This window comes from Anoplophora glabripennis, unplaced genomic scaffold, assembly GCF_000390285.2.
Source record: "Anoplophora glabripennis isolate ALB-LARVAE unplaced genomic scaffold, Agla_2.0 scaffold276, whole genome shotgun sequence".
NCBI classification, from domain to species: domain Eukaryota; kingdom Metazoa; phylum Arthropoda; class Insecta; order Coleoptera; family Cerambycidae; genus Anoplophora; species Anoplophora glabripennis.
In genome coordinates this window covers 444,951-460,061 of record NW_019416521.1, presented here as the reverse complement: position 1 = coordinate 460,061, position 15,111 = coordinate 444,951, and the positions used below count along the sequence as shown (strand labels likewise).

General features: G+C 33.2%; 1 protein-coding gene across 1 annotated transcript; it reads right to left on the bottom strand.

Annotated features, from left to right (window-relative positions):
- Positions 1-1,701: 1,701 nt before the first annotated feature.
- LOC108907590 (protein CASC3) lies at positions 1,702-10,784 on the bottom strand. The gene is made up of 7 exons (XM_018711335.1): positions 10,503-10,784; positions 10,022-10,332; positions 7,154-7,357; positions 6,861-7,070; positions 6,291-6,799; positions 2,889-3,205; positions 1,702-2,548 (listed from the first exon to the last, which is right to left on the bottom strand). The coding sequence occupies exons 1-7, from the start codon at positions 10,566-10,568 to the stop codon at positions 2,327-2,329; spliced, it is 1,839 nt and encodes a 612-aa protein (XP_018566851.1). The 5' UTR covers positions 10,569-10,784; the 3' UTR covers positions 1,702-2,326.
- Positions 10,785-15,111: the final 4,327 nt, after the last annotated feature.

The window sequence follows — 15,111 nt, the reverse complement described above, 5'->3', positions numbered from 1 at the left end:
CAGAGGCATCAGGACAATGACCAATCCAGCGATTTGGGTAATTTAAATTTAACCATTCTCTAACGGCAAGTCTTGTTCCAGATGTTCCAGTATAGCTTCCTCAGTTTCAACAATTCGGACATTACGCCTTCTTCCGGCACCCTAACGATTGGGCTGAATTTTACCAGTTTTGTGAAGACTTCTTTCCACCGAGGCCAATGTTTGTCTATGACAAATCAATCGATTTTAATATCTTTGGTGGTATAATCTTACTGCAGCGTTACTATTTTTGTGGATTCGAAAAACACTTGGAGCATGTCGACATATTCGTCATTGGTATAAATATTATTTGTCATAATTATTCTGATAATAAATTAATCAATTGGTACTAATAATTGGTTGACGGAAAGTGTCAATTTATTAATATGATAAATAACAATTTTGTTATGACATCCGCCTACTTTATTTTTACAAATTTCTGCAATTACCCCTTTAGTGAACAATGACGCATCTAATTTTTTTACTAGAAAACTATCGGTTTTATCGAAAAATTACAAGAGGTAAAAAAGTTGCGCAATAAATCAGTCTTCCCAATAAATATTTTGAAATAATTTGCTTCATATAAAAAATTTCTAAAAAAATATTGCAATGGAGTGGACTGTTTCACTTCTTTGTAAAATACGCCAATGATTGAATAAATATTGAAAAGTTCTCTCTTTATTAGTAGGATGCTCATACCAAGTTTCGAGTCTCTAGCATTCCTCAGGGGTGCAACTTTCATATAAGGTATTTTTACTTCAATCCTCTTATTTTTGGCTCTACATTCACTGGTACCATTTTTGCTACTTCATTTAAAAACACCCTGTATAAAATTTCGGCATAAAAAGTATCTTTTAGAGCGTAATTCTTCAATATTAACTTCAATTTAGCTTTCTAGTCGTTAACAACGCAAGTAGATCCAACGCACATTGTTTTGAAGAAAATTTTATCTCTTCTTTGAGTAAATGTAGATATGGGTCTATTTCTGTCTCATACCCTACAGGGCCAATTAAAAACGGCCGAACCAGCATTTTTTGTAAATTTTGTTTTTAATCCAGGCTTCCATTTTTCTTGAAAAGTTTTTAATTTCTCTCCACTATAGTTGCAACCGATACCTTTAATTTTTTATCGAAAGAAAACGATTACACAATTATGCATCTGCTTTTATTTAAACAATGTAAATCTATAATAGTTCATGATTATCCACAACAGTTAAAAATACCAACTTTAATTTATATAAAATTAAAAAACTATTGCAGCAACAACATTTCACATGTATTTTTTTTAATAATAGATGTAGTTTTTCAATAAATATATCTTTATTTTTATATTCCTATAATGAAATTAAATATAACACGAGTATAGTTGTTACGATTTCAATTGGAACCTGCGAACCTTAAAGCACAGGACCTTCTGCACTTCTCCAAAAATTTCTTCCTATGCTTTAGCCATGATGTGTCTCTTAATTTATATTCGAATAGCAATTCAGTGAATCCAGTATTAGTAAACCAGTCCGCCTGATGTAGAATCGACGGCGGCGTGCTGATCATCAAAGCAAACCTGTATTGGTCCACTAGGCCGTAAATAATTTTTTGTATGGTATGTTGTGGTTCACTTGGCTTTGCCAGTGCAGTGCAGAGCAGTGCTTGGCATGGTATGTTGTTGGTATAATACGGATTATTATTTATCAGTTCAAAATTTGTCTGGGGGCCTATGAATTCTGTAGAATTTACGAAGTAAGTGTTTTTATGCGGTTCCAATTGAAATCGTAACAACTGTACCTTAACACAGATACAAAAAAAGAATAAATAAAATAAAAGAATAAAACAAAATATCCTCTTATAAATTAAAACATATACAGCTACATTAAAGAAGCCGCTGTAACGTTTAATTCGTGTAATCAACGTATACCAACCCTTACAGGATGCACCTTAACTTTTTTTTAACCTAATAAATATAAATTAAATATAAATTAGAAAGTCTACTTCTGCAATATTTTTGATTATATATCTGTTTCATAGGACAGTTTTAACAGAACCTCTCGTCATTACGAAGAAAACCTCATCGTGAAAGAACACTTACACGCTCTTATAAGAAACCTATTATCCCAAACCGTATCAAAATCTTAATTGAATATTGCAAAGTGTACACAATTAGCGCAGTCGACCAGTAGGAGCAGGAAAATACATCTTCCACACGCTATATTCTATAAAAATTATAATTATATAAAAAATCGGACTTTCCTGACAATCTCGGTTTCTCGTTACAATTCCAAGCGATACATTTTGAGGACTGTGAAGAAATGGGATCATTGATGTATGATTTCCCCTTCACTAGTTTCAAGTCGAACCGATTCGGCATCTTGATGAGGTACCTGCATCGCATCGTCTCTTTTCTCGTCCGAAGGAGGCGCTACGATGGGTATAGCCGCTTTGGGACGCTTCTGAGGCACGGGTCTTTGTGCTACTTGTTGATCGGTGGAGTAGTAAGTGATTCCTCCCTGAGGTTGGTACAGTTCCGTCGGCTGCGTCTGTGATTGAGAAAGTTTTCCATACAACAATTTTCATGTTTAAAAGAAAACCACCAAAATCAAATAATATAAAAGAAATCTCATAAAGGTGGAAATTTAAAAGTATTATTTGAGAGTTTTGTACCTCAGGTCCTGCAAATTTTTTGTAACTGAGAAAAACCCACTAGTTTTAGGAAGCAATGAATTTAACGAAAAAAATTTGAGAAATTTGACCGAAAGACGAAAACTGATATAGAACTTACATTTTCGAATATACCGAAGAACATCAGGCAATTTTTTGGTAGAATTCTGATACACACCCCGAAAAAACCACAACGTGCTAAAATGTTAAGATGCTTACCACAGAATTAAACTGCTGCTGGTATCCCGGAAAATTTGGAGTAAACGGAGGCTGTCCTTGGACGTAGTTGATGATCTGAGGCGTCTGCGGAGGGATGAAAGGGGGTGGGGGTACACCCGGCTGCAGAAAAGCCGGTGGAGGTTGAGGAAAAGCTTGGGGAAACGGGGCCTGCAGAAGGGGAGCCGCGGTAACTGGAACTTGGGCGATGGGCGGTAGAGCGGGAGGAGGCAATTGGGCAGTGGGAGGCGGGCGCATTTGGGGGTTCTGGTGGAGCAAAGGTTGCTGTGATGTTGGTGGTGCGTTCTGCTGGTTGTAGTCTGGAAAAATAAATGTAATATTCACATGTTTTGTTATAATTAAATCATATATTTTCTTATTACTCATGAGGCATAAGTCATATCTTTTCGCTTGTTTTTTAGGTCGGTAAATAGCTGTTTGTCTACACGCAAAATTTAAATACACACTCAATAATATTATTTTTAAATTCAGCTCTCGTTGGCAATAGACAACTTACCGCACTTATTACACAATATACTATTCCAGTACAGTAGAATCTCTATAATTCGGCACTCTATTCAGTAATCCAGCGTTATTTTTTCCGCGTTTAAGTCGAGTTTAGTTTAAAGATTATTTTACACAAACATAAAAACATTACAAATACATATACAGGGTCGGAAAGTCCCCATGGTTCATCGGCCGTTAAGTGACAGCGATAAAGTAAGTCATAGAAATCCATGCGATAGAGAAGGATGGCTATAATGAAGACGTCTCATAGTCACCGCCCGTTTCGCCCTTTCATAAATAAGATCCACTTCCACTTGTAATTCAGCGACCGGTGGTCATCTTTGTTTTCATCGTTTGCCTTTTCTGTAATAGATGTCACTACTTATACAATTCCGATTTCATATTCCGATATGTTAATACAATCCGTTAACAGAGGGTAGCGAGTGATGCCAGATCTACAGATTTGTTTGAAATTGGGTAAATAGGGAATTTTGCTTTATTTTTTGGGATTTTTAAATCATTTTAAAAAGTATACTTAAATAACCACTAAATGAACTTTAAATGCAGCTGAGCACTATACTCCATTTAAATAACTTCTCAGTGGGGGAATCAAGGCCACTAGATTTACAAACGGAGGTATCTACTAGCTACTGTAAAAAGTTTTCTTTGTTACGCGTTGTGCTGCCCTCTGTTAATGGATGGTATTAACATATCGGAATACCGAAGTCGAAATTATATAAGTAATGACATCTATTAAAGAAAAGCCAAACAGCAAAAACAAAGATGACCACCGGTCGCTGAATTATAAGTGGAAGTGGATCTTATTTGTGGAAGGGCAAAACGGGCGGTGACTATGAGACGCCTTCATTATTGCCATCCTTCTCTATCGCACGGATTTCTATGACTTTCTTTATCGCTCTTACGTAATGGCCGATGAATCATGGGGACTTTCCGACCCTGTATATGCACACACAAATATAATATGTATGTATCTATGTACCAATCTCTTTGTTAATAAACAATTAAAAGTAACGTTTTTTTTTATTTAATATTGTTTACATTATACATATTTCGTTAATTTGAATTTTCCAGTATTCCGGCACTCTTAGGTTTTTAATGGTGCCAGATTAATGAGATTTTACTGTATAACTGTACTGTATAACTGTAATTCTAGTAACTTAGCTATGAAATAGTACAGTTTAAAATTGAACATCTATACGGGGCGTTACGCCACTGGAAAAATTGAAATTTGACAGCAAATCTAAAGCGCTAATGGATTTTAGACGAAAAGAGTTCTCTTGGTTCATTACTCTAAAGTCAACCGTTTTCAAGAAAAATTACTGTTTAAGAACAAAAACAACCATTTTGCTAACGTTTTGAAAATCTTTTGTAATTCAAAAAATAGGTAGTAATAAATAACAATTTTAGCGAAATTTACCAACAGTAGCTATTGATAGTGGTAATGTGTGTACAAAAGCTTAGTCCTGTAGTTCAAACAGTTCCTAAGATATTGGCAAAAAACTAAAAAGAAATTAAAGTTTTGACACCGTGTATCTCGAAAAGGAAGGCCCGGAGAGAAAAATGGAAGAAAAAAATGGAAGAAAAAATTGTTTCTTTTTTCAAGAGGAATTTATAGTTTTCCTTTGCGACACTTATTTAGGAACATCCTGTATATAGAAAATAACAAACCTCTGTTAGGAGTATCCTATTAAAATATAACAGCACATATCAGAATGCAATAATGTTGGCAAAAAAAAAAACATTTTCTTGAAATATTGAAACCTATTTTCTTACAAACCTTGTAACAATACTACGTGTTCCTCGAAATGCTAACCAAGAATTAATTTTATTTTAAATCAAATAGTCGAGCTGTCGTCGTTTTTAAATTGTAGTATTGTTATATGTGTGCGCTTATCATGTTTCCTGTTATTATGATGTTTCCTGTTATTACTCTTTTCAAACCAACTATATAAAACTAACAGACATAAAAAATAAATAAAAATACTTACTAATCTGATAGATTTCGAGTATTTTTAATAATAACTAAAATAAGTTTTGAATAAAAAGTATGTTACTATTTTTTTAAAGCACTGTGTTTAGATTGTGAATCCTCAATGTCAGTGACCTCTCACATTAATCTAGTTTAGATGAACTACATAATATCAATCTACCAGATATGACAGCGGGGCACTAGGCCGACAGAAAAAACAAACGGTCAATGTTCCACTTCATTTTATTACATTTATTTAAGTTAACAGCTTATTGATTTATGAGAAGGTGTTTGTAGAATTTGTATAATGTAGTGTTGTATTTTATTAAGTTTACTTTTATAGCAAAACTGAAAGTGGTATTTAGTGAAGCACCTTCGTAGAGTAAGTATAAACTCTAGTTATTTATTTCAGTGGTTAGTGGCGATATAGCGTGTTTGTGTGTTCGTATAATAAAATTTTTTATGGGGTTCCCGTACACATTTCTCTAGATATACTCATGTAGATTAATAGCAAATTTTTTGTTTTGTTCCAGCTTGAAATTTGCACTAGTTCTAGCGCGTGCCGCAGAACGCCTCGACGGCAACATGTTTCAGGAGAATGGCTCCAGTGCCGCCATTTTGAAATATCTTTTAATGAAAACATTTTTCTGTACACTTAAATACATGCCTAATAACATACTGAAACAGTTTTTTTCTATTGCCTTTCCTTCTATAAAAAAAAAAGTTAAATACACGCTTTTTTTAGGCTGTTACAGTGGTGTAACCCCTTAAACGTGTAATATTAGAGAATGTTTTTGAGCACGTTCTTATAAATTTTACATTCTCCTTTAACTTCACGCTTAACGAAACTAATCCTGAATTGTACCGACTAGAAGACAAAAATGTATATAAATACAAAAAAAACTTACCGTTTGGGTAAAAACTAGTGTGCTGATAATTTGGCACCGGCGGTGTGTTGGCCTCCGGCAGGGACCTCTGTCTCATGGAGCTATACCGCTTGGAACCCTTCTGCTCGGACTGGAGGCGAGGGGGCACACTACCCTGTCGTTGATTATTATGCTTCCCGCCCTTAAAATTGCCCTCCACGCTCAACTTGCTCATATCCTTTTCAATTTCCTGCACGTTATTCTTATTGGTGAAGTTCTGGGTCTGTACGAAATCCTCTTTACCGGTTTGGTTGCGCGGTGGCAGAACCTTCTGCTGCTCCGTTTTGATTTTCCTTTGCTGGCGAGTTTTGGTGGTGAATCCGCGGTAATCAGAGTCCTTTATCTCTTTTTTGGGCTTCACGATGCGGCCCGAGCCAGGACGCTGCTGGATGTTCTTGTTCTGAACGGGTTCTTGAGCGCTGCTCTTGTTACTTACGTCGTTTGCAATGGGTGGGGCTTGGTTAGCATTATTTTCTCTATTAGGCTCTGTCCTGTGAAAAGAAAACATTTCGTAATATTATAAATGCAAACTTTTACGTGAGAAGTCGGTACCTTTCTGCTAAATTGTGATTTGAAGCCTCCTCTAGATTAGTATTACTTTCTGATTGCTGTCTCTCCCTATCGGGCGATGCCGATTCGTTTGGTACAAGAGGCGGAAATTCTTCAGCCCTAGGCTTGCCCTTCTTTTTGGGTCGAGCAGGAGCAGGTTTGTTGTAAGCATCTTCGTCTTCCCAATTACGGGTGTATTTGTTGGGACCACGTCTAAAAAAATTATGAAATATTGCGGTATTATCGAGTCAGGGGAATGTTAATGATCTCACAGTAATTATTAATGAGTTACTCACCCGTATCTCCTTCGTCTTCTTGCTCTAGGAGGCCCGTCTTCATTACGAATATCATATCCGTAAATTGATACGAGTTCCGATCGAGATTTGGGTGCTTGCTCCGTGTCATTGAATCGGTCGTGTTTCCATTTCTCCTTCTTGTCTTGCCACACTTTCTTCTTAGCTTCTTTGTCTTTCTCTGCTTCGACGGGATCAACGGGTTCTCTGAAACGTAATATTGGCAACAGAAATGGAAATTTTCGTTTTATACACGATATAAACTACTTCTGACTATTAAAGCTTGGCGAATGAATTGCTAAATCTAGACATTAACAAATCGAAATCCCTAGCTATTTTGAAAATTTTTAAAACCTATACCGAGGCATTTTTGAATACTGAAAATTAATAGTTTTAACTGAATAATTGAAAGGGTAATGGCGATTTCTCTTTACAAACATTGCTAACAATGAAAAAACTATAGGATCATTTTCTTCGGCAAAATTCTATACAAAATGTTACACAATAAACAAATTACTTTGAACATAAACTCAATAAACAGCATAATTGCTTTTTTTATTACGTTTAACTGGAATTCCTCAATAGTACATTGTGTAACGAGTGAGGATAACTTTTCCGAACGAGTTGCACATACTATTTTCTATCACAAGTGCGAGTTGTTATGGGACATATAGCGTAGAGGGTTATATGCACGAAAAGTGCCAGATAGTACAACGACGTGATACTATCTAGCACTTTCCGTGCACATAACCCCCTACACTATAGTCCCATAGCGAGCGTGCGTGATGGAAAATAATATTAAAGTAGGGGAATAATGATCATGATGTAGAGTATCGACAAATGTAAAGTTAAATGTTGCTTGCACAGACCACCTAGATTGGCTTATAGAGCGACTTTGGTGAAAACACTTTGGAGTCTGATTTGGAGCCCAGCGCTCAGTCGTGTCCTAGCATTTGACGTGTACGCATCGCTGTTATTTCGATAATTAGACGTTTTATCATGGGCAAGTGTATTGTAAAACACTGTATAAATAGAAGTGATCGAGTTGGTGAAGAGAGGCGAAAAGTTTCCTTCTTTAGGTAAGTAAAAAAAAGGAATATATAAAAGGTAAATATGTACGCCATTTTTCGGTTAACGTCACAAGTTTCCAGGGTTAGCTTTATAATTTTGTTCGCCCACATAGTGTAGTGATTAACGTGATATTGTTATTATAAAATAATGAATGAATTTCTGTAAAATATTTTTAGTAATTATTTACTTTATGCGAGTCTTAAATTTTTATGAAATTTGACCAATTCCCGTCATTTCGAGATAGCTGAAAATTAATTAAATATTTTTTTCCATTAAAAAAATCGCAAACAAAACTAATTTCAGATTCGGTATTCGTACAGTCAATAAATTTTTATTAAAGATCGTGGTTGTTTGCCATATCCATCTCGAGATGTCGTAGTAATATGCTAAGAAACACAAAAATTAATAAAATTTTTAAATAATGATGAAAGCAGAACTCTTGGGCTACAGAAAAATAAAATTGTTTATCATGTATTAAAAAAATTTCTGAATGTGAACATATTTGAAAATTTGCATGAACATCAATTTGATAATTTGCCTAACAATTGTAATCATTTAATAGAACTTGTAAGAGCTGAATGTGAAAAGTCGATGTACGAATAAATCTTGAAGTCAAATTATTTAATTCGGTAAAATCTACGAAAAGACAAATATTAAATAAATTAATATTATTTAGAGGATAATAAATATATTTAAATTATTTTGTAGTTTTATTTAATATGACACTAAAATATACTATTTTCTGAATTACAAACTTAAAATTGAATATTTGTCATAAGTATAATATAATGTTTAATATGTAATAAAAATATTACTTAAACCGGATCTGCTTAAAGATGCGCGCGATCCGATTGCCTTCCACACTCCACTTCCCCGGATTTTGCATTCACTGGTACCCGTGCATTGGAATTAGATACGGCCAGTCTAGGTGGTCTGTGGTTGCATGTCTTTCAAGGAAATCCCATGCAAATATGTATGTGTATCAGAATCAAAGAATCAATTGTGTATTTTTTTTTTTAGTTACAGAAACATAGTCATTATAACTTCAAAAACGTCTTTTTTGGAGTAAAATGACCAAGAAACTAAACATATTAAATATTTACAACAAATTAAAAAAAATATACTTAAAAAATGGGAAATCAAATAACCTGATTTTAAAATTCTACACAAAAATTCATTAGTTTAATGTTAAAATTAATATTAGAGAAATATTTCTAAAATATTGAATTATAGTAATAATCAAAAATTTAAAATAATGAGAAGATTTATGATATAGATGTTTCAATTTTTAATTCTTTACAAGACTGAAGTTTTTTACTACTTAAACATGAAGAGACAGAAATTCAAAAGAATGGATAATCTTCTCATCTCTCTTGCTCCTACTGTTAACCTTGAATTACTTTGGTACAATAATACACTGAATAACTAAGTTTATTAAAATAAAACTGTTTAAAAAAGTAATGATGTTCTCTCCGCTCATATAAAATACGTTAAATGTATAAAATACTGTGGCTTTTAGTATTCACTCAATTAAACTAATTACCAACTGCAATTTTAAAACTTAATACACATCACTGATTTAGTGAAAGGCCAAGATATCATGAGATTAAAGAGAGAATATAATTTCACACCTGTTAAAAAAGCAAATTGTTTTTATTTTATCATATATTTCTTTTGAACAAAGTTATCCGACATCGCTTAAATATAAATTAAAAGCGTATCATTCAGAACAAATGTAAACTTATATAATTTAGGCAATGATATAATAAATTATGAATTTATAAATTTGCATATACTCACAAGTTATCTGCGGTCCGATCGTCATGTTCATAAAAAGTACCCCTTTTTGGAATATACTGTGGATTCTTTTTATCCTCGTCGTCGTCTACTTTCTTCAAAGGCACACTCTCTTGGCCATCGCCTTCCTCCCTTTCTAGAATGAGACTACCGCCTGTGTCAGAGTTGCTACGATCTTCCTGGTCTGATGCTCTAGACCTGATTTTAACATCTTGTTCTTCATCGCTGTAACTGTCTGCACTATCATAGTCCGAGTTATTCGGTGATGCTTCTTTGTCTTCCACAACAGCATCTGCTGAGAGCTCTGTTTTCTCCTGTAAAATCATACTAGATGATCAGTCACATACTGAAGAGATTGAGCGCAAAAGTAAAACGCCTTGCTCTACTTTATGAACTCGACCTGGTTTAGCTAGTTAGAAGTGGTCTTTCACTTTTTATAATCACTGCGATACCGTTATACCTCTACTTCAACGTGTCTACTTACAGTAATGTTCAACTCATTATTGTCGGCTGGATTTGTCGTTTGGGTAATTGTTTTCGTTGCTTCCATTTTCGAGATTTATTCTTCGTACCTCTCGTCTTTAGAACTTCGCACAATAAGAAAAAGTTTGGTGTATGGTTTGATATGAATAAACGACATACCGTAAATTATTGAATTTGTACTGCACTGTATAGTTTCATGTGGTAAAGAGAGATGCATAGTTGAAAGCATGATGTAATCTAAAGTTTTGACAGCTGTCATCATGTGGAAAGAGAGGTTAGGGAGAACTGATCTTAACAGAAGATTGAAAGAACTTATTTCAGTACCTTGGTACTGAAATAATAACAATATATAAAATGGTCTCGTTTCTACCTGTCCAATTATTTATGTATTATGGAATAAATAACATGCCTAGAAACATTTTTAACCATAGACTACTACAAACCAGACCAAATACTAAGTCTACATTTCTATATCCAATATCCAATTCGAGCCGAGAGTACCGCCCTCTGGTAGAACTAGATTGTACTTACAGGACAGCGATAAAATGTAAATAGACCCTTGCCTGGGTCTATTTACATTAAGAGAAATTGTGGTATTGTTTTATTTAATTTACTCTAAGAAAAACTAGTAACGCTGCACGTAATTTCGTTTGTAGTGAATCTAAATAAAAATTTAATAATTTAAAAAGGTGACGAACGCCAGCCGAAGGAAGTCTATTCTATCACTAACAAATATGTAATGTTTATTTTATCATACACAAAATAAATTCAATAGCCATGACAAAGATAGAAATAAGTAAAAACCGCTAATAACTTCAACGTAATTATATAGGGAAGATATAAGTTTGATTGAATTTTGCTGTGATCAGAGGCACAATGAGTGTTCGTTATTATAACGAATATTGTTACCGAAAAGGATTAATCACAGATTTGGAAAATTAATATATTTCCACATCATAAAATGCAACTGGACCCATCATTACGTAACTGCTCCAACATGAGTTGTTTATTTTAAATAAAGATTGTCTAATACAGCCCAAACTGCAAATGCGCCAAAAGGTAACATGTTTTGGTTGTTGGGATTTATGTTCTGTATTCTATCGCAGGAACAAACAAAAATTTTTAAAAAGTAAATGCCAAGAAATAAATGATTTTCTTGGAAGGTCAGTTCTGATGACATTAATCCAATAGAAGTTATTACCTCAAACATATTCATTTTAATAGTAATAAAAAGTCAATATTAACTTAATATTTTTATTAATAATCAATTTTCAACAAGATATAAGTGTATATCCACAATTGTCATAACAATATTATTTGACTATATTAAATCTACTTAAGTAATCCTAGCACTAGATGGATGTGTAGTATAGGTATAATATATTTAGAAGGGTTTAACAATATAAGCAGAAATTTGAAATATGATATGCCTATGACTACTGGACTATTTTTTGCAATATTTACCATTCGCCCAACCTTATATTTTTAATATTATTATTAGTATTCATTAATATTATTATTATTAATATTATTATTACACGTTTTTATTAAACTATACTATCAACCCTTGTAGAAAATATTAGGGGAGAGATAGAAGTGTATTATTTACAAACCCTTTAATTTTACAATAAAAAAAGGAACATTAAAATTAATTGGAAAACATTTAGAATTTTAACCATCGTCGAAAAAGCAGATTATTATTCGAATAATTAATTTTTCTTTTCTAACGTTTTTATACATGTTTGTAAAGATGAATAAGTTTTGTGTCATATATTTTAATAAATTCAAACTTAAACACGTTTATAACAAAAATAAAGGGCTTTTAAATATCACAATATAACAATAGATATCAAATTAACAATAATATTTCATTAATCGATGTTGCTTTGGATATTTATATATTTTTTTTCATAAACGTTTTCTAGAATATCTGCATTAAATGTGCCATTTACTATATCTTATCGCGTTGACGATCACGCTCCGTCTTGTTTTTTTTTTGTTAGCGTAGGTAATATCTTAACTTAAGTAACAACATATTTTAAAGACACATTTAACGTATTTGGTAGGTACAATAAAAATATCTAGTCCAGTTGGTAATAATAATATGCTAGTCTCATCTAATAGCTCATATGAAATATTTTTTCTTTGATTTTCAACACATTTAAATGAAGCATAGTTTTGATATGAGTACATTTGCTTGTAACAAACGTTGTGCAGATATCTATGGGAGATCACAATACATATAATCACAAATTAGAAATGGCTTAGATATGTATATGAAAGTAGAGAAAGAAAGAGGTTAACAGTAAACGTATTAACGTAGTTTCTTTTTACCAGGCCCGGATCCAGAGACTGGTTTTGGGGGTGGCGCAAAGCACTTCTTTATCATTATTATTATTATTATTGTTGTTGTTGTTGTTGTTGTTATTTTTTTGATGACGTAAGGTGTAGGTTAGGAAGGGGGAGTTGCATTAATATCGACTAACTGCCTGTTGTCGTTTGGAGAAATTGAAAATCTTTAAAAAATGTTGTGCTTTGGGGGTGGCGATCGCCACATCGCCACCCCCTCTGGATCCGGGCCTGCTTTTTACAGCCTATAGGTGTCGCATAACTAAACGTTGCCACAAATATGCGGTATATAATTTTATAAATTACAACATTAATGTATGGTGTACCTATATGAGCTTCGTAATTTTATATAATTCTTAGTAACTCTAATTAAACTTTATATAACAAACAGTCATTACGTATTTCTATAAGGTTTCCCAAGGAATCCGTATCTATATTTTTAAAACTTAAATAAAGCGTATTCCTTCATTGGGGGCAAAGCTCGGGGTAGCCAACAGTCATGCGTGTGTTCAGTATCAATTATACGCTTAAAAAGGAATTTGAAAAAATTGATGGCAGACAAAAAAGATAAGGTACTAGGTAATGTATGAATACATAATAAAAGTAAGGTGTTTAAAAATTAACATGTTACGTTGTAATTTACAAAACTTGATGCAGTTTAAATCGGCGTAAAAAATAAATGTACAATCAATTTATTTATACCTTTCAATATCTACCAATAAAAATGTTGCTATGTTTATTCATTATTAATTCATATCTAAGTACATATCTACATAATTTTGAGCGCCTTCGATTATTTGTATAAATAAAGCACCACTTTTCCTTTGTGCATTTTCTTTGAACTTTCATAAATGTTTTGTGCTTAAACACGTTAGCCTTGAGCAACTTAAAAATTGAAATTAAAAATTACAGACAGTTCTCAACGACCCCACGTCATAAATTTACTTATCTCATAAAACTGGAATTGTTACGTTCTAAGCAAGTTACTACACAGGTTGGGCCCAATAGTTTCTATGATATTTACGATTTACCAATATCATAAATTAATTAATATTACTAGCACCAATCTTTTTACATGAATAGAAAAACCTACTATCCTTTAATGACGACCTACAACTATTGTCACAAATAACCGGAGGCACCGTAAGCTTTTTAACAACAAACTATAAAAAACTTGTGCGAAATGTTTGGTTCATTCAAACATGCTGTATGGTTGGTTGCTTATCACATAGGGTAAAACAAATAACAGCAGGCACTTTCAGCAAAGATCCAAGCGGGATCCCAGTGCCCAAACAATTAGTTATATGTATGTACATGCTTTCTACACAATAATTCAATTCTAGAATTTATCTACAGCCTAGATATGTATATTTCACTATAATTATTTAACTCTACAGTGCAACATACTCGGGAAGTTTTTCATTTCGGGGCTGCTTTAAACTGAGTAGGATGACCGACGTTGCTCTAAATCGTTTCATGTAATAACAGACAATCGTCGTATGGCGATATTGGGGGGCTTTCATTTTGGCAAAAATAGTACCTATTAGCAACTAATATCAGTTCAGAGTAACTCTAAGTTGCTTCTAATAGCTACTATTTGTGCCAAATCGAAAGGCCCTATTGTGAAGCTCGTGGGCGTTAGAGCTTGGGCGTCTATTGGCTATTTACAAAACTAACAATTTATTTTTGGCGGAACAGCCAACAGTTGCCATTGTAAAATAAACATAGTGTCCAAAGCATTTATACTAAATGGACAAGGATGAAGCACGTTTACGGCGACAGTTTTTCTTTCTCTCTTGCGCAGGCTTATTCTCGTGATATTTAAATAAAATTAAGAGAGAGAGAGAGAGGGAGCGAGTACCCAATCTATCGCCATTTCTCTCTACAGCGTCTACATTTTTTAACATGTGGTGCTTCCTTCATGAAGTATATGCTCTAAGGTCTAAAATGTATCTTCATTCATACATAACCTTTAAATTAAATTATTAAATTATAAATTAATTTAAAAGTAAGACGTGAGTGCTATAATGTAGCGTTGATCTTTGTTACTATTATACTGTCAAAAAACTTTTTGTGTAAAGACGTACCAAAATGTACATTGCGTTTAGGCTTGTGTACAGTAGCAATAAACTGGATATTAAAATACTTTTTAAAAGTAAACTGTAAATCAGCTATATTTTTAGTAAAAAGCACCTAATCCAAAGTGTTGTGTAATTTTACGCATTAAGTCTAATGAACTTTTTCTACAAATTCTATTATTC

Bases quoted from the DNA above. Each gene is read 5' to 3' on its own strand.
- LOC108907590 (XM_018711335.1), bottom strand. From the start codon at position 10,568: ATGGAAGCAACGAAAACAATTACCCAAACGACAAATCCAGCCGACAAT. The intron at 7,358-10,021 runs GTGAGTATATGC...ATTACGTTTCAG, and splicing joins GATCGGACCGCAGATAACTT to AGAACCCGTTGATCCCGTCG. The intron at 3,206-6,290 runs GTAAGTTTTTTT...TTATTTTTCCAG, and splicing joins CACTAGTTTTTACCCAAACG to ACTACAACCAGCAGAACGCA.